Source organism: Lynx rufus, unplaced genomic scaffold (assembly GCF_022079265.1).
Source record: "Lynx rufus isolate CCGP_SWC_20201006 ecotype Redwood Valley unplaced genomic scaffold, mLynRuf1.p SCAF_1, whole genome shotgun sequence".
In the NCBI taxonomy this organism is placed as follows: domain Eukaryota; kingdom Metazoa; phylum Chordata; class Mammalia; order Carnivora; family Felidae; genus Lynx; species Lynx rufus.
Window position 1 is genome coordinate 157231950 of NW_025814823.1, and position 24144 is coordinate 157256093.

Sequence of the window (24144 nt, forward strand, 5' to 3'; positions counted from 1 at the left end):
CTGTCCTTATTGCTATTCCTTTCTGCAAGTCCTTATTGTTTCAAGTGCTGGCCCCTCCTTACCGTCATACAGGGTTGTAATTTTTTTTTTTTAATTGCTGGATTTGTTTTTCTTTAGAGAAGGTGAGACTTCGCTAGACAGCCCTTAGACCTCCAAAAAGTACCCACTTTACGTCTAACTTTATTCCTCTCCTATTTGGCTACTATTAATACTTCCACTTTCATAGCGATTCATAAAGCTACCCGGCTTCTGGCAGTAGGTGTTATTTCTTCCAAAAGTAATGTCAGGGTGCAAGTCAGAGCTGTATCTTTACAAAGCGGGAGCGGGAATGTTTCCTTTTCCCTGTGGATTTACTTGGTAGCATCCCCCCACGCCGCTGCAACACCAGGGGTAGCTACTGCCCCAAGCCGGAGGCGTGGCCAGGCGCACCTGTCTCGGGCCGCGCGCAACCTTCACTCACCTGGTTGCTGCCGAGCTCCTCGCCCTTCTCCGGGGTCCGCAGCTGCACTGGGCTCTCAGCTGGTTCTGCGGGAGGCGGCGGCGGTTCCAGCAGCTGCTCCAGGCAGGCGGTGCCGGGCAGGGAGGAACTCTTCTGATGGCACAAGTGCGCCTCGGGGCCCCGACGCCGTGCCCCCTCATCTCGGGCGCGGTCTCCCCTCGCGGGAGGCTGGGGCGAGGAGGACAGGGAGGATGAGGCGGAGGATGAAGAGGGAGCTGAGTCCGGGGACCGTCCGCCAGGAGGCGTCACTCCCGCTGCTCCCGCGGCGGTTGTCGCCGGTCCCCTTCCCGCTGGGAGCAAATGCTCACGGATCCGGCGGCGCAAGGTGGACCCCTGCTCGGTTCTGCCGGCGCTGCCGGGCTCAAGAGGCTCCGGCGAGGAGCAGCACAGGTTGGGCTGGGAGGAGGAGAAGACGCGGTCCAGTACTTGCTTCCGTTTCTTGAAGCCGCTCCACCTGCTGCCCGCGCCACCCACGCTGGCCAGTGCGTCCCGCCTGCCCCCCGGGGGTGGCGGGGAGGGCGATGGGGTGTCCGCAGTGCGGCGCTCTGGGACCCCTGCGCGCCCGCCCCCGCCGCCCTTGCTCTTGCCCACCCCCAACTGCAGGTTCTTCCAGAGCCGGGCCTGGAAGGAGGAGGACGCCGCTGCAGGCTCGGGCGAGCCCGCCGCGGCTGCCCGGGGCTCCATCCTCCACCCCCTGCTCCTCCTTTCCACTCCTCCTCCTCCTCCTCCTTCTTCTCCTCCGCCCTCTCCGGCTGCACCTCCTCCCGGAGCCCCGCGGTGGCGGCGGCGGCGGCGGGCGCAGCAGCAGAAGCCGGGAGTGCCCGGCGGCTTCAGGACAGCTCGGGGGAAAGACGCGGCCGCCGCCAAGGTTCTTCGGCCGCCAGACTCCGGCGCCGCCTCTTCCTCCCGCACCTGCCGGTGTGGGCTGGCGCTGTCACCGAATCCCGGCCGCCGAGCCTGCAAAGTTTCTGGCTCAGAGCTGCGCAGCTCCAGTCCCCTGGACTCCCCAAGGCCGCGCCCTGGCTTCCTCTCCTCGCCGGCTTTGGGCTGGGGAAGCTACACGCACCCGAGCGTGCGCGTCCAGCTGCGCCAGGGACCGCACCCTGAGCCCTCAGGGCAGCACCTGTCAGCGGCGGGGGCGGCTGCTTCCCAACTGGGCGCGCGCGCGACTCGCACAGCAGGGCGGATCGGGCTGAAGACAACTGCGACCAGCAGCCGCACAGGAGCACCCCGGACCATCCTCCAGTTCCTGGGTGGGAGGGTGGGCAGGCGAGAGCCGGGTGGAGCTGAGTAGGGACTGGCGCCAGGTTGCTCCCCAGAATCTGGCCACAGCTCCCCCGCGCAGCTCTCTTTGGGCCGGCGGCTGGACGCGCCCGCCGACTAGTGTCTGGGTCCAATGAAGTGAGCTGGAGAAAAGATTATGCGCCCTGGGTGGGTCGTGTGGGGCACAGAACACCCTTATCGAGAGTGAACCTGACCGAATTCTGGGCTTGAAGACCGCTGCTTCCGCCCCGTATTGTGACCTGCATCCAACAAGAGTTTGATTTCTTCTGTCTTGACTTCATCCCTTCCATCCCCCTTGCTCTCTGTTTGCGTGTACACCGGTAGTTCCTTTTGTGGTTCGGGTCTAGAGGTTTCCGGAGTCTGACCATAAATTAGCCAGCCCTAAAGTTGCAGGGAGTTGTTGGTGGACGAAATAAGAGGATGCCCACTGCCTCTGACACTATTCCAAACCCAGAGAATCTTGCTTTCGTGCAAGGCAAATGGAAAAGGTTTTGTTTAGCTCATTCAGTCTGAATGAGTCAGTCTGAATCTACTGATCCAAGGGTCTTCTGATTCTGTTAAGTGAGCCTCTTGAAACGCAGGTGACACCTTGTCCCTTCCCTCCTCCATTGTCCTTTGCACCACTAAACGTGGAAAACATGGAAGAGTTCTCTGAGCTTTGGCACTGTGCTGATTCCAGTCTCCTCTAGCTAGCAATATGCCCTCAAGGTCTTACCAACCCCTCTAAGCTTTTTAGTCTTCTTCTTTATTTTTTTCCCCTTTATAACAAGTACTTAACACATTTACCGAGCACCTACTCTGTTCCAAGCAATGCAGTAGGTTCTGGGGATGAAGCCGCGAACAAGGCAGACAAGGCCCGGACCTCATGGAGCCCATCTTCCAGTAGGAGAGTCAAACAGTGAACAGAATTTCTAATAGTGAAAAGTCCCACGGAGAAAATAAAACAGATTACCATAACAGGGTGGCTAAGGAGGAAGGGTTACCAAATAAACTGTAGGACATCCAGTTAAAGTTAAATTGCAGACAATTTTTGAGTATAGATATGTCCCAAATATTGTACAAGACTTGCTAAAATACCTTTAGTTGTTTATCTGAAATTCAGGTTCAACTGGGTATTTTGTATTTTTTATTCCTGAAGCTGACTACCCCCTACAAAGGGTTGTGGGGCTTATTTGTTTTTTTTAAACTAAAAGTCTATTGAGAAACTAAAATTTGAATTGAGACTTACTGAGGACAAAGAGCCACTGAAAGATCTGACTACAGCCTTCCAGGCAGAAGGAACAGCAGTTGCAAGGGCCCCAGGCAGGAAGCAGCTTGGCTAGGCAAGTTCAAGGAAGGTGGAGACCAGTGCATATAGAAAGGAGCAAGGTGAGCAGAGTTGGTGAGAGATGGAGTGGAAGAAACGGACAGGATCCTGGTGGGTGGGTCCCATAGCCACAGGAAGAGTCTGAGGTTCCTGTAAGTGAAATGGGGAGCCATTAGAGAGTTTTTATAAACAAGAGCCCCATAGGGAGTTTTAGGAATTAAGTGGAAAAGGACTTAGCTCAGTGCCTGAGGCTTTTCCACACATGATAGTGACGCTTAAAGTGCCACAACCACAAAATATTACCTCAGTATAGAGCTACCACAATAGTCCAAAAAGAACTGCAGTATACAGAAGTCTTCTCTATAACACGGGGACATTATTTTGTTACTAATTTTTCTAGGATGTGGTGAACAAAAGCATACAGAAAGTAAGAAGTACAAAATCATTGGAGAGAATTAAGAAGAAATGACCACCACTTCTTACCAAAACTCTTTATAAATATGCCAACTTGTCATATTTATATGATGACATGGCGTTGTGGACCTATGGAGATAACTCCACACAATTCAACCTTACATAGTCTTTTAATGATGCATCTAATTGACTTTTATAGTTTAATATTTTCATTTTTCTCCTCTATCTAATTTTCCCTGAAAATACTCTCAGATTTTGGGTTCTGGGCTCTATGATCCATCCCACATAACACTTATCTGTCAATGTGGATTCATTTATACAGCTTGAATATGTCTATGTAACTCACATATGTAACTTTTCCTAATTATCTAGAGTGGATTATAAAATGAGAGGTTGTCCTAGAAATTTTGCATTATACAAAGTTGCACTAGATATGTCCAATGAGTTTTTGTATTTAAGAGAAGATACAAAAACTACAACACAAGGGGAAAGCGAATGGTACAAATTGATCACTGAGGGAATACGGAGGAGTGAAGAATCACTTCTGGCATGACTGATCAAGGAAGATTTCTTGCTGGAGGCACCATCTGAGCTAAGATCTATTGCAGGCGACAGAGTATACCAGGAAGATAGATGGCCACCCACCAGGGAAAACCAAATTCATCGCACATAGCAGAAGTTCAATAAATGTTAGCTGTTCTTTTTATTATAGTTTACTACCCATCTTAAACATTGATAGAGCATCTGTTGCTTGAACTAATATGAAATTAATAGATGCATCACACATTGATATACAGGAGGTTGGGAAGGTGATGGATAAGGTAATATTTCACCACAAACCGAAAGGAGGGGAGGGAGTGAACCAAGTACTGAATCTGAAGGAAAATTTTTCTAGGAAGAGGGAACATTAAATATGAAGAGGCAGAGGACGAAATTTGCTCAGCCTGAGATATGGCAAAGAAAACAAAATAGCTAGAACAGAGAAAGCAAGAGGTTAATGAGAGGGGAAGAATTGCCGAGATGGCTAAGGGCCAGATCGTGTACGATTCTGTGGGCAACAGCGAGGACTTTGGATTTGGGTGGGTGGGAAGCCACTAGGAGTCTTTGAGTAGAGTTTCTTTATAATCCAGTTTGCATTTTAAAAGATTCATTGTGGTCATTTCATTTTGTGGACAGTAAAGTAGAGGAAGGGAATGGGTAGAAACAGAGTTTAGATCAGAGCTGTCACTCACTATAGTACTGGAGGGACAAAGGTGGCTTTGAGCTTTACCTGAGAAGTGATGAGAGTAATTAAATTCTAGATACAAGAAGTTTGGAGGACAGAAGCAACAGGACTAGCCATGGTCTAGACATGGAGTACCCCAGCATTATGCTTAACAGTTTTCATCATTTACTATATGTAATTCTCACAGCAACCCCATTTTGTAGACCAAGGAACCAAGTCTGAAGCATGTGATAGGATTGTGCAAGGTCAGTCACTGAGTAGTTAGCAGATTCCAGGTCTAGGGATTCCAAAGCCACATCCCTTCTTTAATTTCAAAATGTACGCATAAATAAAGAGAATCAAATAATTGAACAAGGCCTCAAAAGATGCACTGATCCATGTCCTTGCCTTGGGTGAGCAACAAGACTCTCTTGGACAGAACCACAACTCCCACTTGATGAGATCAAGGACATAAATGCAAGCATAAAAACAACATTTTGGGGATTAACTGAGTTAAAGGCCAACTAAATGGCACTTAAGTAGCCCTCTTGTCAGTGGAGCCCTGGCTGCTGTCCCAGCTCCCAGCATTGGGCCAGATGCCTTCATGCCCTCATGTCTTCTATCAGTCTCTAAAATGGGGATAATAATATCTATTGGCCTGACCCACCACACAAGGACCCAATTGAAAGCCAATGCAGGCAGCATTTTTGATGAGTAAAGCCTGTCTACGAGAGAGACGTTATCATCACTTTGTAATCAAAAACAAGAAAAGCTACAAGACTGACTTGTTCCAACTTACATGGAAAAACCCTGCCGGTGTGGAGAGAAGCATTTTAAACCTTTGAAAACCAAGAACCCAGTCATCACAGTTCCACCTATTGAGATGCCTTCTGACTATCCAGTCAGCTCAATGGACCAAACCCCTGTTCAGGTGTCAACTAGTTTTTGCCTTTTTCTTCCCTGAAAGTTTTCTGGACAGTTCTCAAATGCAGTTTAATGTTGAAGTACCTTCAGAGAAGCTATTTCTTTTACCTTTGTTTAACCTAAGTCGCTTCCTATTTTCTTCCAAACCAGAGTGGTAAAAAATTCTAGGGTCCTAGACCAAGAGATGCTCTGGAATTTCTATGTTGGAAGAGTGTCATGTGGCTTGAATGGATGAGGGGGGTACTGAAGCTGCCTTTAACATATTTTTTTTTTTACATCAATTGTCCTTATAAAAGAAGAGAAGAAGGGGTTAACTGGAGATTTGGAGAGAGAAAGCCTTCCCTGCCCACTTCCCATTGCCAGTTCTATATGGCACAAAGTCAGAAGATGTGGGCATTTGCCTGGTGTTGCACCTAAGTGCTCTGTAACCACAGGCAGCCCATAGAGCCTCAGTGTTTTCATTAGCAAAAGAAGAAATAGAATTTGTTTCCCTTCAAGGTCCCTTTCAGCTTAAAAATTATGTAAGGTTCTGTAACAATTCTCCAGTGTAGGATATAATCCATCTACTCATTCCTGGTCTGATGTCCTACTTTCAGTGGTATACACAAAGGCAGATACTACTGGACAGGCATGTAAATAGCCCCCTTTGAACATAAAGGATGTCACAGAAGCTTTTAGGGCCCTACTCCTATCTCTCGGGTCTCAGCACTTCAGGGTGGGCATCTGATCTCTCTGCCACACCGTCCCCCGGTGCCTGGAATGGCTCTTAACCAATGAATTCAAGGAGATGATGTATAGATATTTTGAGCTCCCTATCCTACCCTATCAGGTAGGATAACTCAGAGGCAGGGATTCTATCTTTTCTCCAGTTTCGGTGCCTTTGGTGCCATTTGGGTTGATAACATACCCTTTCTCAGCTGCCTTTCCTTCCTGTCTCACATGCCTCCTCTCCTAACACTGCTCCCTCCACCACACAAATAAACTGCTTGTGTTTGAATCTTTGTCACTAAGTTGGCTTCTGGCGGAACCCAAACTAAAACACATTATGTGCACATTTCAATCTTTCACTAATGAAATTCCCAATTTGACTACTCAATGAGAATAAAAGTAATGTTCTCTAGCAAGATTCCTTTGGGCTATACAATTAATTATCTTATAGGGGGCTATAAAGACAAAGTTTATCCCCCAACCTACAACCAATCCCCTAAAAGTGAGATCCCTTGAGAATCAGAGTTTTCACCTATGATTTACCTTCTAGAGTATTCAATAGGGTGGGCTCCTCAGCATCCATTACATTCTAGAAGATTAGTCTCAGCTGGTCATGGTCATTTCATCCCTTTTGTCAGATCTGTAACCAATCCTGGAAACTTTAAGGGTACATTACCTGGGACTGGATTCCACTGCAAGTAACACACACACAAAAAAACTTCAACATGTTCAATAAAGCTGTCTTAACTATAGAGAACCAACTAATGTTGACCCAAGGGGAGGTAGGCAGGGGGATGCGTTAAATAGATGATGGGGATTAAGAGGGCACTTGTGATGAGTACCTGGTGTTGTATATAAATGTTGAATCACTAAATTCTGTACCTGAAACTAATATTACACTGTATATTAACTAACTGGATTTTAAATAAAAATTTGGGAAAAGAAAAAAGTCTGAAAGCCGTCACTCAGATTGAGTTTGGCATTCCTACCTCATTGCTCCACCACATGTGACTACATTCCCAAAGTCACTCACACTTCATCATAAGCAGTGGGGCTCCAGTCATTACATTCACCTGCAGGTAAATAGGAGAAAAGGGTTAAAGTTCCTTACCAACTCTTCTTATATCCCAGGGCTTAGAACTCAGGTATGTGGCCATGCTTCACCACAAAATCTTGATTCTAGGCAGTCATGTGTCCAGCTGAGAAATCTGGGGTTTCATTATTGAAGAAGAGGGGGAAGGTGGAAATTGGGGTGACAACAAGCAGAGTATGACATGGAGGAGTGGTCATTTGAGGGGCTTCCTCACTCATAAAGAGGAGGCACAAACTAACTGATCTCTTTTCTTTATCCACATGTTTTCGTGTTTGGTGAGATGTGTGGAAGTGCTGCCCATCTCCCTAGGAACCCGAGGAAGAAGGGAACACCATTGCTGGCAGAGAAGAACAGACCTCAGTTCTGGATGTCATTGTGCTACAGAATCAGTCAGTCCTTGAGGCCTTCCTTATTCTGATCCTATTATTATGTAGTTATCCATCTATAATTATTAAGTAGTAAATTAATTTGTCTAGATTTTTAGCCAGTTTTAGCTGAGCTTTAGGTTTTTTGTTGCTGTCATAACAAATTTAACTGCTTAAAACAAATACCCATTTAGGGAGAAGATATTTACAAATGACATATCTGATGAAGGGTTAGTATCCCAAAACAAATAATCCAGTTGAGAAAAGGGCAGAAGACATGAGTAGACACTTTTCCAAAGAAGACATCCAGATGGCTAACAGACACATGAAAAGATGCTCAACATCACTCATCATCAGGAAAATACTAATCAAAACCACGATGAGAAACCACCTCACACCTGTCAGAATGGCTAAAATTAACAACACAAGAAACAACAGTTGTCGGCAAGGACATGGAGAAAGGGAGCCCTCTTGCACTGCTGGTGGAAATGTAAACTGTTGCAGCCACTCTGGAAAACAGTATGGAGATTCCTCAAAAAGTTAAAAATAGAGCTGTCCTATGATCCACCAATTACACTACTAGATATTTACTCAAAGGATACAAAATACAGATTTGGAGGGGTACACGTACCCTGATGTTTATAGAAACATTATCAACAGTAGCCAAGCTATGGAAAGAGCCTAAATGTCCATCAACTGATGAATGGATAAAAAAGATATGGTATCCACACATTGGAATATTACTCAGCCATTAAAAAAAGTGGAATCTTGCCATTTGCAATGATGTGGATGGAGCTAGAGGGTAGTATGCTAAGTGAAATAAGTCAGAGAAAGACAAATACCATATGATTTAATTCATATGTGGAGTTTAAGAAACAAAACAGATGAACATATGAGAGGGGGAAAGAGAGAGAGAAAACAAACCATAAGAGACTCTTAATGATAGATAACAAACTGAGGGGTGATAGGGGGAGGTGGTGGAGGATGGGTTGTATGGATGATGGGTATTAAGGAGAGTACTTGTTATGATGAGCGCTGGGTATTATACATGAGTGAGGAATTTTGAAATTCTACTCCTGAAACCACTATTAACTAACGAGAATTTAAATAAAAATTTGAAAAGAAAAAAAACTAAACTAAAACAAGACAAATATTCATTTATGGTCTCACAGTGTTTGTCATTCGGATATCTGGTCAAAGCATCGTTTCACGGTTCCTCTGCTTCAGGTCTCACAAGACAGAAATCCAAGTGTTGACCAAAATACATAAAGCACTCCTTTATGAAGGCCCTGGTAAAGAATTTGCTTTTAAGCTCATTCACATTGTTGACTGAATTAAGTTCTATGCCCTTGTAGGGCTGAGATCCCTGTTTTCTTGCTGGCTGTCCACAGGAACAGGGGCGAGGAGTCATACTTAGCTTCTAGAGACTACCTGCATTCCTTGGCTCAGGGCCCTTTTCTTATCTTCAAAGCCAACAATGACAGACTAGGTCCTTCTCACATTTCAGATCTCAACCACCTCCACTTCTGCCTAATCTCTCTTATTGACTCTTCTGCTGGTTTGTTGTATCAAGAGCTCAGGTGATCACAGTGGAAAACTTAATTACACCTACAAAGTCCCTTTACACTTATACCAATACTGGCATCTGATTGAATAACAAAAGGACAAGAACCTCTGGGCAGACATCTTTAGAATTCTAGTTACCACAAGTTTCCTAGAACCCAGTGTGTCCTGATTGACACATCCTCATTGTAGACCAGAAGAACAAATACATCTCCCCAGAATGTCTCATTAACAGTAGGGCATTAGACCCAGAGGAACTGGCTCAGTGTTACGAAGTAGCAGAATTAAGACACATTGATATTCACTAATAATAAGAACACTGAGGGGTGCCTAGGTGGCTCCCTCAGTTGAGTGTTCAACTTCAGCTCAGGCCATGATTTCCTGGTTTGTGAGTTCAAGCCCTGTTTTGGCTCTGTGCTGACAGCTCAGAGCCTGGAGCCTGCTTCAGATTTCTGTGTCCCCCACGCTCTCTGCCCCGCCCCCACTCATGCATGTGCTCTCTCTCTTTCTCTCTCTCTCTCAAAAATAAACAATAAAAATTTTTTTTAAAAAATAAGAACACTGAGAGGATGCTAAACAGTGCAGATCTTTACTCTTTGCTGTGTTATTTCAAATCTGGCCATTTTGCTAATTACAATCACAATGCTCCCCTATTTTCCCCTAACATGATGCTTTCCCAGGTTGCAATCAGTTTTTGGTTTGTTTCAAATCCAATCCCCTAACTCACACATTTTTCTCTGAGATAAAGTGGTTATTTAAAAAATACACATTATTGATTTCAAACCAGTGCCTAAAACTTCAGCAGCCTTTCTGGCAAGCTTTGTTTTAAAAATGCCTGCATTGGGAATACAAGAGAAAGAACTAGTTAGAAAAAACTTTTGTAGAGTTTTATTCTGAGGTGACCTTCTGTCTGAATCCCATAGGGGAGGTAGGAAAACAGAAGAAAAGATGGAGTAGCTAAATGTGTATAATCATCCTTGGAATAATAAAATCAAGTATAATGTATTTTACGAAGAAAATCTTTCAGTGAAACTACCTTGGCTAAAATAGATTTCTCAGATCCTGATTTGTAGCCAATAAGTCCATCCTCCAGGCTTATTTGTAATCTTTTTTTTTAGGTTTATTTATTTATTTTGAGGGAGAGAGAGAGAGAGCAAGAGCAGGAGAGGGGCAGAGAGAAAGAGGGAGAGAGAGAGAGAATCCCACATTGACAGTGCAGAGCCCAATGCAGGCCTCAAACCCACAAACCGTGAGATCATGACCTGAACTGAAACCAAGAGTCAGACATTTAACCAACTGAGACACCCAGGTGCCCTCGTTTATTCTTAATCTTGATGTCTGCTACCATTCACAGTTAAACCTCTAAATTCTGGCCATGTAATTACACAGATAGTACAGGTATTATTTTCCCCCTTTGACAGAATACCTAAGAAACTAAGGTATGAGGAGACTTGGCCCAGATCTCATATAAAATCAGTGGTGGGATCAGTGAGATAATTACAAACGGCAACATCTTTTAGGGTTTGAACCACCCTTCATCCCCACCATTCCCAGTGTACATGGAACTATTTCTCATTCCATTATATGATTCAGCAGATTGGATCCAAGCACAATTTAACCACTCCAAGATCAAGAAATGTTTGTCTTTGTCAGGATACATCACACAATAGCCTCAACTCCAAAGACATCAAGTCTGGCATTGCAAAGCCTTGGCTCAGGCTGGATGGCAACACCTGGGAACTCTGCACATTTCCCCCAGCCTTGGGTTAAGAAATGAATTTGAGGCAGAGAAATTGCTGCCATAAATAAACAAAATGGCACTCACCATTTATGGACGCTGTCATCTATCTATAAATACAACTTCTGTGCTCTAATGAGATTGGATATATGGCAAGAGGGTTAGGGACTATAAGGAGAATTTGACATTGCAAATAGTGTATTGGAATAAAAAATCAGTCCTGTTAACTTCTGTGCAGATGGGCAGAAAAATATAGCTCCTTTAGGTTTCCTGTAACTAATCGGGTTTTCTTCTAGAGTAATGCTATCCAACCAAAAGTAAATGGTGAAAAAAATAATGAAATATCCAACCCAATTTTAACAATCACTAAGATTCCATCATTTAGACAGTCTCTTTAGGAAATGCCTACAGTCTTCTTGGGGCAAAATGTTTGTCTCTTAGGTAGGTTTCTCTCCCCTTGTTACTCTTCCTAAGAAGGTATCTGGGTTACTGGGGAAAGGATGCATCTTTTACATATTCATCAAAGGTAGTGTCATCTACCTCTTCGGCTCTGGGAGAGATGTCCTTTGTCTACCTGCTTTGCCTGCTAAGATTGTGAGCAAGTATGCACTCATATCCTAATCAGAGCCCAAAGAAGCCCCCAGATGACTCAATGTCTCCTTGGCTCCTGGCTAGGGTCCCTAACATGTATCTGTCATTTCTCTTTCCCATCCTGGACCCAATTATTCATACTAAGCTTCTACTATGAGGCCAACTCAGCCTACTGGCATTTGACTCCATAACACAGGAAATGAGTCGGACTCAGAGCTGAATGTCAGGGCCACCTCTGGCCTACTATAGAGCGTTACCTAGTCTTTGTTAATGTGGCTGCATCCTAAATTGGTTTGCAACAGCTCTGGCCTCTGGGTGTAAATAGAACTTCTCTCTCTCTCTCTCTCTCTCTCTCTCTCTCTCTCTCTCTCTTTCCTCCCTTCCTTCCTACCTCCTATCTCTATCCCTATCCCTACCCTCATCCTTCCCTCCCTATTCCTATCCCTAACTCCCCTGCCTTCCCTCCATACCCTCAGACTATCCTTTGGTATCCAGACAGGATAGGTTTATCGTTCAGGGTTACTGCAGGAAATAGCACATTCAAATAAGGAAATTTTGAGGGGTGCCTGTGTAGTTCAGTCAGTTAAGCATCAGACTTCGGCTCATGTCATGATCTCACAGTTTGTATGTTCAAGCCCTGCATTGGGCTCTCTGCTGTCAGCACAGAGCTGGCTTTGGATCCTCTGTCTCTCTCTCCCTGCCCCTCCCCTGCTTGCTGTCTTAAAAAAATAAATAAATATTTTTAAAAATAAGGAAATTTCTATATAAATTTAATATATGTAATTATTTTCAAAGCGGTGTCAAGGTTTAGAACAGTGGTTCTCAGAATTTGATATGGAGACCTGAGATTTAGGCCAAAGCTATTTTCCCAGTAATTCCAAGATGTCATGTGTCTTTTTCATAGTCAGTCTCCCACAAGTGTACAGCAGTTTCCCAAAGACTACACAGCATGTAATATTTATAAGAAAGGACATCATAAACAACATAAAAGGTAAAATACAAAATGGGGAAGGGGAAAGAACTGCAAAATATATAACAGGAAAGAGATAAAAATACAGAAGTTATAAGGAACTCCTCAAACTGATACAAAAAAGACAAACAACCTAATGCAAAAATGGGCAAAGAACATGAACGGGAAATTCACAACATAGCACAAAGAAAAAAATGCAGATTTAAACCTCATGAAGATACTTTCCAATTTTATTACAGAGATTAATAAAATATAAAATTGCTTGAGGGTATCAGCTTTGTTATGGGTGTGGGGAATGGATATCACAGTTATTACTAATGACTGTGTGAACTGTTATAGCCACTTAAAAAGCCAATTTGGCAATACCTATTTAAATGCACATAATTCATGACTCAGGAATTCTACTCCTAAGCATCATCCTCACCCACACCTCCAAACTCTGCACGTAAATTAAAATATACATGTAAGGATTGTATTGCAGCATTGTTAGAAATAGCAATAATGGTTAGTAATAGCCAAATAAAAAAACCAAAAGGAAAATTTGAATGTCCTTCAACACAGGAATGATTATATCAGTGATGATTTATTTGTGCTATGAAATTTTAAGCAACAGACAAAGAGAAAGGGAAAGATCAATATGTCTACATAAGAAAGATTACCAAAACATTGCTGAGTCAAAAAAAGCAAGTTATAAATAAATATTTATGTTATAATAGCATATTTACATTTATAAGTAAATAAACAAGTTCACAAATAGAAATTAGTGGTACATTAAAAAAGAATACACCACAACATATTTAGATTCATCTCCACAGGGAAATAATAGTGTAATATTAGGGAATTTACAAAAATAGCATGTCCTATTAATTGGTCAAATGAGATCAAATAATACTTACAAAGCATAAAACAAAATTTGACATTCTTTACTAATTTAAAAATCCTAGGAAAATAGAAAGAGATGGATAATTACCTAACATGATATTATACTATATGTGTAAATTCCAAAGCCAGCAATAATGTTCATAGCAAAGTAATAGTAAAGGCAATCCTGTATAAGAACCAGGCAAGGGTCCCAAATAATGGCCCAGCTACTGCTAAGCGTTCTGCAGCAGTAAGCCAATGCATTTAAGTAAGAAAACAAAATAAGACGTGTAAATATTTGAAGAATGAGGCAATATTTTCATTATTTAGAGATGATAATCATTGTGTACTTGAAAAACTAAAGAAAGTGAAGGGAAGATGGCGGCGTAGGAGGACGCTGGGCTCACCGCGGGTCCTGCTGATCACTTAGATTCCACCTACACCTGCCTAAATAACCCAGAAAACCGCCAGAGGATTAGCAGAACGGAGTCACCAGACCCAAGCGCAGACGAGAGGCCCACGGAAGAGGGTAGGAAGGGCGGCGAGGCGGTGCGCGCTCCACGGACTGGCGGGAGGGAGCCGGGGCAGAGGGGCGGCTCGCCGGCCAAGCAGAGCCCCCGAGTCTGGCTTGCAAAAGCGGAGGGGCCTGACGGACTGTGTTCCGACAGCAAGCGCGACTTAGCGTCTGGGAGGTCGTAAGTTAACAGCTCTGCTCGGAAAGCGGGAAGGATGGAGGACAAAGGGAGGGAGAGCTGCGGAGCCCCCGGACGACAGAGCTCAGTTTGGTGGGGAACAAAGGCGCTCGCCAGCGCCATCTCCCCCGCCCATCCCCCAGCCAAAATCCCAAAGGGAACCGGTTCCGTCCAGGAAAATTGCTCGCTCGGAGCAAACACCCAACTCTGTGCTTCTGCGGAGCCAAACCTCTGGCAGCGATCTGACTCCCTCCGGCTGCCACAGGGCCCCTCCTGAAGTGGATCACCTAAGGAGAAGCGAGCTAAGCCTGCCCCCCCTGCCGCCGTGCACCTTGCCTACCCACCCCAGCTAATACGCCAGATCCCCAGCATCACAAGCCTGGCAGTGTGCAAGTAGCCCAGACGGGCCACGCCACTCCACAGTGAATCCCGCCCCTAGGAGAGGGGAAGAGAAGGCACACACCAGTCTGACTGTGGCCCCAGCGGTGGGCTGGGGGCAGACATCAGGACTGACTGCGGCCCCGCCCACCAACTCCAGTTATACACCACAGCACAGGGGAAGTGCCCTGCAGGTCCCCACCACACCAGGGACTATCCAAAATGACCAAGCAGAAGAATTCCCCTCAGAAGAATCTCCAGGAAATAACAACAGCTAATGAGCTGATCAAAAAGGATTTAAATAATATAACAGAAAGTGAATTTAGAATAATAGTCATAAAATTAATCGCTGGGCTTGAAAACAGTATACAGGACAGCAGAGAATCTCTTGCTACAGAGATCAAGGGACTAAGGAACAGTCACGAGGAGCTGAAAAACGCTTTAAATGAAATGCAAAACAAAATGCAAACCACCACGGCTCGGATGGAAGAGGCAGAGGAGAGAATAGGTGAACTAGAAGATAAAGTTATGGAAAAAGAGGAAGCTGAGAAAAAGAGAGATAAAAAAATCCAGGAGTATGAGGGGAAAATTAGAGAACTAAGTGATACACTAAAAAGAAATAATATACGCATAATTGGTATCCCAGAGGACGAAGAGAGAGGGAAAGGTGCTGAAGGGGTACTTGAAGAAATAATAGCTGAGAACTTCCCTGAACTGGGGAAGGAAAAAGGCACTGAAATCCAAGAGGCACAGAGAACTCCCTTCAGACGTAACTTGAATCGATCTTCTGCACGACATATCATAGTGAAACTGGCAAAATACAAGGATAAAGAGAAAATTCTGAAAGCAGCAAGGGGTAAACGTGCCCTCACATATAAAGGGAGACCTATAAGACTTGTGACTGATCTCTCTTTTGAAACTTGGCAGTCCAGAAAGAATTGGCACGAGATTTTCAGTGTGCTAGACAGAAAAAATATGCAGCCGAGAATCCTTTATCCAGCAAGTCTGTCATTTAGAATAGAAGGAGAGATAAAGGTCTTCCCAAACAAACGAAAACTGAAGGAATTCGTCACCACTAAACCAGCCCTACAAGAGATCCTAAGGGGGACCCTGTGAGACAAAGTACCAGAGACATCACTACAAGCAGAAAACATACAGACATCACAATGACTCTAAACCCATATCTTTCTATAATAACACTGAATGTAAATGGATTAAATGCGCCAACCAAAAGACATAGGGTATCAGAATGGATAAAGAAACAAGACCCATCTATTTGCTGTCTACAAGAGACTCATTTTAGACCTGAGGACACCTTTAGATTGAGAGTGAGGGGATGGAGAACTATTTATCATGCTACTGGAAGCCAGAAGAAAGCTGGAGTAGCCATACTTATATCAGACAAACTAGACTTTAAATTAAAGGCTGTAACAAGAGATGAAGAAGGACATTATATAATAGTTACAGGGTCTATCCATCAGGAAGAGCTAACAATTATAAATGTCTATGTGCCGAATACCGGAGCCCCCAAATATATAAAACAATTACTCATAAACAGAAGCAACCTTATTGATAAGAATGTGGTAATTGCAGGGGACTTTAACACTCCACTTACAGAAATGGATAGATCATCTAGACACACGGTCAATAAAGAAACAAGGGCCCTGAATGACACATTGGATCAGATGGACTTGACAGATATATTTAGAACTCTGCATCCCAAAGCAACAGAATATACTTTCTTCTCGAGTGCACATGGAACATTCTCCAAGATAGATCATATACTGGGTCACAAAACAGCCCTTCATAAGTTTACAAGAATTGAAATTATACCATGCATACTTTCAGAACACAATGCTATGAAGCTTGAAATCAACCACAGGAAAAAGTCTGGAAAACCTCCAAAAGCATGGAGGTTAAAGAACACCCTACTAACGAATGAGTGGGTCAACCAGGCAATTAGAGAAGAAATTAAACAATATATGGAAACAAACGAAAATGAAAATACAACAATCCAAACGCTTTGGGACGCAGCGAAGGCAGTCCTGAGAGGAAAATACATTGCAATCCAGGCCTATCTCAAGAAACAAGAAAAATCCCAAATACAAAATCCAACAGCACACCTAAAGGAAATAGAAGCAGAACAGCAAAGGCAGCCTAAACCCAGCAGAAGAAGAGAAATAATAAAGATCAGAGCAGAAATAAACAATATAGAATCTAAAAAAACTGTAGAGCAGATCAACGAAACCAAGAGTTGGTTTTTTTGAAAAAATCAACAAAATTGACAAACCATTAGCCAGGCTTCTCAAAAAGAAAAGGGAGATGACCCAAATAGATAAAATCATGAATGAAAATGGAATGATTACAACCAATCCCTCAGAGATACAAACAATTATCAGGGAATACTATGAAAAATTATATGCCAACAAATTGGACAACCTGGAAGAAATGGACAAATTCCTGAACACCCACACTCTTCCAAACTCAATCAGGAGGAAATAGAAAGCTTGAACAGACCCATAACCAGCAAAGAAATTGAATCGGTTATCAAAAATCTCCCAACATGGGGCGCCTGGGTGGCGCAGTCGGTTAAGCGTCCGACTTCAGCCAGGTCACGATCTCGCGCTCCGTGAGTTCGAGCCCCGCGTCGGGCTCTGGGCTGATGGCTCAGAGCCTGGAGCCTGCTTCTGATTCTGTGTCTCCCTCTCTCTGCCCCTCCCCCGTTCATGCTCTGTCTCTCTCTGTCGCAAAAATAAATAAACGTTGAAAAAAAAAATTAAAAAAAAAAAATCTACCAACAAATAAGAGTCCAGGACCAGATGGCTTCCCAGGGGAGTTCTACCAGACGTTTAAAGCAGAGATAATACCTATCCTTCTCAAGCTATTCCAAGAAATAGAAAGGGAAGGAAAACTTCCAGACTCATTCTATGAAGCCAGTATTACTTTGATTCCTAAACCAGGCAGAGACCCAGTAAAAAAAGAGAACTACAGGCCAATATCCCTGATGAATATGGATGCAAAAATTCTCAATAAGATACTAGCAAATCGAATTCAACAGCATATAAAAAGAATTATTCACCATGATCAAGTGGGATTCATTCCTGGGATGCAGGTCTGGTTCAACATTCGCAAATCAATCAACGTGATACATTACATTAACAAAAAAAAAGAGAAGAACCATATGATCCTGTCAATCAATGCAGAAAAGGCCTTTGACAAAATCCAGCACCCTTTCTTAATAAAAACCCTTAAGAAAGTCGGGATAGAAGGAACATACTTAAAGATCACAAAAGCCATTTATGAAAAGTCCACAGCTAACATCATCCTCAACGGGGAAAAACTGAGAGCTTTTTCCCTGAGATCAGGAACACGACAGGGATGCCCACTCTCACCGCTGTTGTTTAACAGAGTGCTGGAAGTTCTAGCATCAGCAATCAGACAACAAAAGGAAATCAAAGGCATCAAAATTGGCAAAGATGAAGTCAAGCTTTCGCTTTTTGCAGATGACATGATATTATACATGGAAAATCCGATAGACTCCACCAAAAGTCTGCTAGAACTGATACATGAATTCAGCAAAGTTGCAGGATACAAAATCAATGTACAGAAATCAGTTGCATTCTTATACACTAACAACGAAGCAACAGAAAGACAAATAAAGAAACTGATCCCATTCACAATTGCACCAAGAAGCATAAAATACCTAGGAATAAATCTAACCAAAGATGTAAAGGATCTGTATGCTGAAAACTATAGAAAACTTATGAAGGTAATTGAAGAAGATTTAAAGAAATGGAAAGACATTCCCGGCTCATGGATTGGAAAAATAAATATTGTCAAAATGTCAATACTACCCAAAGCTATCTACACATTCAATGCAATCCCAATCAAAATTGCACCAGCATTCTTCTCGAAACTAGAACAAGCAATCCTAAAATTCATATGGAACCACAAAAGGCCCCGAATAGCCAAAGTAATTTTGAAGAAGAAGACCAAAGCAGGAGGCATCACAATCCCAGACTTTAGCCTCTACTACAAAGCTGTAATCATCAAGACAGCATGGTATTGGCACAAAAACAGACACACAGACCAATGGAATAGAATAGAAACCCCAGAACTAGACCCACAAACATATGACCAACTCATCTTTGACAAAGCAGGAAAGAACATCCAATGGAAAAAAGACAGCCTCTTTAACAAATGGTGCTGGGAGAACTGGACAGCAACATGCAGAAGGTTGAAACTAGACCACTTTCTCACACCATTTACAAAAATAAACTCAAAATGGATAAAGGACCTAAATGTGAGACAGGAAACCATCAAAACCTTAGAGGAGAAAGCAGGAAAAGACCTCTCTGACCTCAGCCGTAGCAATCTCTTACTCGACACATCCCCAAAGGCAAGGGAATTAAAAGCAAAAATGAACTACTGGGACCTCATGAAGATAAAAAGCTTCTGCACAGCAAAGGAAACAACCAACAAAACTAAAAGGCAACCAACGGAATGGGAAAATATATTTGCAAATGACATATCGGACAAAGGGCTAGTATCTAAAATCTATAAAGAGCTCACCAAACTCCACACCCGAAAAACAAATAACCCAGTGAAGAAATGGGCAGAAAACATGAATAGACACTTCTCTAAAGAAGACATCCAGATGGCCAACAGGCACATGAAAAGATGTTCAGCGTCGCTCCTTATCAGGGAAGTACAAATCAAAACCACACTCAGGTATCACCTCACGCCAGTCAGAGTGGCCAAAATGAACAAATCAGGAGACTATAGATGCTGGAGAGGATGTGGAGAAACGGGAACCCTCTTGCACTGTTGGTGGGAATGCAAATTGGTGCAGCCGCTCTGGAAAGCAGTGTGGAGGTTCCTCAGAAAATTAAAAATAGACCTACCCTATGACCCAGCAGTAGCACTGCTAGGAATTTACCCAAGGAATACAGGAGTACTGATGCATAGGGGCACTTGTACCCCAATGTTCATAGCAGCACTCTCAACAATAGCCAAATTATGGAAAGAGCCTAAATGTCCATCAACTGATGAATGGATAAAGAAATTGTGGTTTATATACACAATGGCGTACTACGTGGCAATGAGAAAAAATGAAATATGGCCCTTTGTAGCAACGTGGATGGAACTGGAGAGTGTGATGCTAAGTGAAATAAGCCATACAGAGAAAGACAGATATCATATGGTTTCACTCTTATGTGGATCCTGAGAAACTTAACAGGAACCCATGGGGGAGGGGAAGGAAAAAAAAAAAAAAAAAAAAGGACGTTAGAGTGGGAGAGAGCCAAAGCATAAGAGACTGTTAAAAACTGAGAACAAACTGAGGGTTGATGGGGGGTGGGAGGGAGGGGAGGGTGGGTGATGGGTATTGAGGAGGGCACCTTTTGGGATGAGCACTGGGTGTTGTATGGAAACCAATATGTCAATAAATTTCATATATATAAAAAAAAAAGAAAAACTAAAGAAAAAAAAACGAAGAAAAAACAGTGGAGTAAGTTACAAAATTAATCTCAAAAAACAATAGTTTTCCTTTCTACAGAGATTATAAAATAAAACAGAAAAAATAATATTGTTAAAATAGTAACCAAAATATAAAAACCAAGCGAACAAAACAATATAAACACAAGAGCTATATGAGGAAAGCTTTAAAACGTTATTGTGGGACATGAAAGAAGACTTGAATAGTTAAAAAACACCTAGGTGAGGAGATTCACTACTGAATAGCGATCATTTATACTTAAATGAATCCATAAAGTCAATGTGATCTTAATCAAAACACTAAGAATTTTTAAAACATGACTAGTTAATAAAGTTCATTTGGAAAACTATGTTTGTAATGAAGAGTCAGAAAAACAAATCTGTAAAAGAAGAGTTTCAAGGAAGAAATTAGTCCCTTCAGAAATCAAAATTCATTATAAACTACAGTAATTTTAAAATTATAATACTGGTTCAGAAACAGACACAACTGATTAATGTTCAGATTGGAGTTTAGAAATAAACCTAAGTACCTACAGGTATTCAGTTTTTCATAAGGGTGCTATTTGAAAATCAATAGTAAAAGATAAAACGTTTAGTTGAGATAAATAGCTAATCTTATAAAGAAAAATAAAACAAAATGTATTCCTACCTCATACCTTTTAGCAAAGTAAATTTCATATAGCTCAACTACTAATCCAATGCTAAGATAATTAATAATATCATAGCAGATTGAATTGAGTATATTAAAAGAATATCTAAGTGAATCGAACATCATTCATGAATGCAGATATTTTTGTCTGTTTTCTTCACTAATGGACGATGCCTGACACACAGTTGTCATACAATAAATATTTGTTTGATGAATGCATGAATTACAGGCCAAAAAATTAATAAAGATAATAACTACCAAAGAAAATATAAATGATTTTTTAAAAATCTTTGAATCTCATTGTAATGGGAAATCCAGAAACCACTGGAGGAAAAAAAGATTGATAAGCCCAGTCAAATGAAAATTAAATTTGTCCACTCAACCAAATTCCCACATATAAAAACACATGAGTGGCAGGATGCCTGAGTGGCTCACTGGGTTAAGTGTCCAACTTCAGCTTAGGTCATGATCTCACGGTTCATGGGTTCGAGCCCTGCGACGGGCTCTGTGCTGACAGCTCAGAGCCTGGAGGCTGCTTTAGATACTGTGTCTCCCTCTCTCTCTGCCCCTCCCCTGCTAGCTTTCTCTCTCTCTGTCTCTCTCAAAAATAAATTAACATTAAAAAAAAAATAAGAAACACATGAGTGGCAAAAGAGACCTTTTTAACATTCAAAAAGAATTTACTAATTAATATTAAAACAACAACCCAATACAAAACTTAACAGAAATTAGTGGATAAATAAGCTATGCACAGAGAAAGGAATACACGTGGTCATCAATAACTTCATCATTATGTAAATAAATGTAAATTTTTTAAATGCCACATTTTCTAACCAGTAATATTGGAAAAGATAAATTAAATGGATTATATCCATTATTCACATGTGTTGCTTTTTTAAAAAAAGGAACTCTCGTGCACTATTAGTGGAAATACAAAATGGAACACATTTGTTAAGGAAATTTAGCAATATATATCAAAATGCTGAAAATGTTTACCATTTGACCCAGTAAGTGCTGGTCAACTACTTTGGGGAGTTCCCCAGGTGAAACTCATTATTCGATTTTTTTTATTATTTATAGATAATATCAAATCTGGTCCTCCTACAAGGGTTTAATAAGCAAAGGAACTTACGAGGCTTGTCTTAGATGGCCATGAGACTAATCAATCTCCACACTCACCAGAATCTTAAAAGTTTATATAGCGGCCTTAACTGGGTTCAGACCCATATTCAATCTACTTGGTCTCAACAACACCTTGCTCTCTCAAGGCTTCATCCTTGAAATGGCCGCTAGTATGGGAATCGTAGGCAGAACATACATTTTAGGGACAAGGGAGCAGTCATACAATAGTAGGCAAAACATACATTCTAAAGACAGACCAGATCTCTGGTCAACCAGCAGTCACATCCCCTCTATGGCCTTTTTCAACAGTAAGTTTTTCTAATAATTTACCTGACAGATATACTGTCACAAATGTTCAAAGATGTGTAATAATTACAGCATGTTTAAACAGTGAAATTTTAAAACAATCTAAATATTCATCGGTAGGGGTCTGGTTAAATAGCAATGCATAAAAACAAGGGAATACCACAAAGTCATTAAAGTAAACTGTAAGATATGAAAAATAACTATAATACATATTTAAATTTAAAGGAAACTCACAGAACAATGCGAGAATGCTTTTTTTTTTTAACCTTTAAAAGTGTAGAGGTAGGTTAATATATACCCCATGTGTGTACTTAGGGCATCTGGAAGGGAATACATCTCACATTTCTCACATTGCACAATTTTGAACTGTCAGATCTTTATAACCATATGTTGACTTTATAATAAAAACTTTCTAACAACTGGTTAAACTTTTAAGACATAGGAAAGCCTTAACATTTCTAAAATAAAGAATGATTTTAATATAGGACATATAATAAATTAACATTAATTAATATCACATTAATTAATCAACTATATTATTATAGGACATAATGTAGTGGCATTGGATGTCTTGGAATGAGAAAATCTGTGTTTGAATTCAGCTTTATCCCTTACTTACTATCAATAATTTATCAAACCCATATTTACTGAGATACTAGTACCTGTGTGCTAGCTATTAGAATTCTAGCAATTAGCAAAACAGAAGAGACCTTTCCTTTATGGAGCCCACAACTACTAGTGATATCATTTAACTTATCTGGAATGCAGTTTTCCCATCTGTAAAATGGGAGTAGCAATGCCCACTTCCCACGTTACTGTGACAATCAAATGAGTTCATGCATTGAAAGTATCTAGCTAGTGCCTGGAACATAATAAGCACTCAGAAAATATTTGCTGAATGTAAAGTTTATGCAGTCACAGTTGACTTCACTAGCCTGAGTTTTCAGCGAAAATAAAAAAGACAACAAAAGTAACTTTGTTTAGAAGACAAATGATAGATAGATGCTATCTCCAGGCTGCTCTAACAAAATATCATAAACTGGGTAGGTTAAATAACAGACATTTATTTCTCATAGTACTGGAGGCTAGGAAGTCTGAGATCCAAGTGCCTGGGGATTCTGTTTCTTTTTCTTTCCTTCTTTCTTTTCTTTCTTTCTTTCTTTCTTTCTTTCTTTCTTTCTTTCTTTCTTTCTTAAGTTTATTTATTTATTTAGAGAGAGAACATGAGAGAGAGAGGGAGAGAGAAAATTCCAAGCTGGCTCTGCCCTGACAGACGTGAGGGCCTGAACTCACAAACCATGAGATCAAGACCTGAGCCAAGATCAAGAGTTGGATGCTCAACCGACTGAGCCACCCAGGCACCCAGGAGATTCTGTCTCTGACAAAAGCTCTCTTCCTGATTTGCAGATGATCACCTCTTTGCTGTTCCCCTCATGGTAGAGAAAGAGCTCTGGTCTTGCTTCCTCTTCTTATAAGGACACTAATCCCATCATGAAGGCTTCACAATGAAGACTTACTCAAACTTAATTGCTGGCAAAGTCCCACCAGTAAGTACTATCGCAGTAGATGTTATAGTTTCAAGGTATCAATGTGGGGAAGGGCACAAACATTCAATCCATACAGATACCAATATTTATATACTCATTGCATAAAAGGCTATTGCTCCCTCCTCAGAATAAGCCAAGATAGGTAAATATTTCATTTGAGCAAATTTGTCATTGATCTTATGAACAAAGAATAGTTTTGATATGTCAGACTAATTAATGTCATCACAGAAAAATCTCTTGGGATATGTTTGGATTTGCTAGTTATTGCCAAACTCGCATCCTGACATTCCCAGCTTACATCTGTAAAGGAAAGATGATAGGATTGGTATTACATATTTTTTTTCAAATTATTGACTAATCTGACTTTGGGAATATTTATTTTAAATGTATTTTCAATAATTTTTGTTTATGATACAGTTGCAAACCATTTTGGA

At 41.7% G+C, this 24144-nt stretch overlaps 1 protein-coding gene across 25 annotated transcripts in view; it reads right to left on the reverse strand.

Moving 5' to 3' along the window:
* MCTP1 (multiple C2 and transmembrane domain containing 1) overlaps positions 1-1198 on the reverse strand; it is a 525474-nt gene extending 524276 nt beyond the window's left edge. For all 25 annotated transcript variants that reach the window (XM_047089153.1, XM_047089172.1, XM_047089119.1 and 22 more), the window contains exon 1: positions 461-1198. In XM_047089153.1, the coding sequence (XP_046945109.1) occupies positions 461-1183 (723 nt within the window). In that variant the 5' untranslated portion in view covers positions 1184-1198. The remainder of the gene's footprint in view (positions 1-460) is intronic.
* Between the last annotated feature and the right edge of the window lie 22946 nt (positions 1199-24144).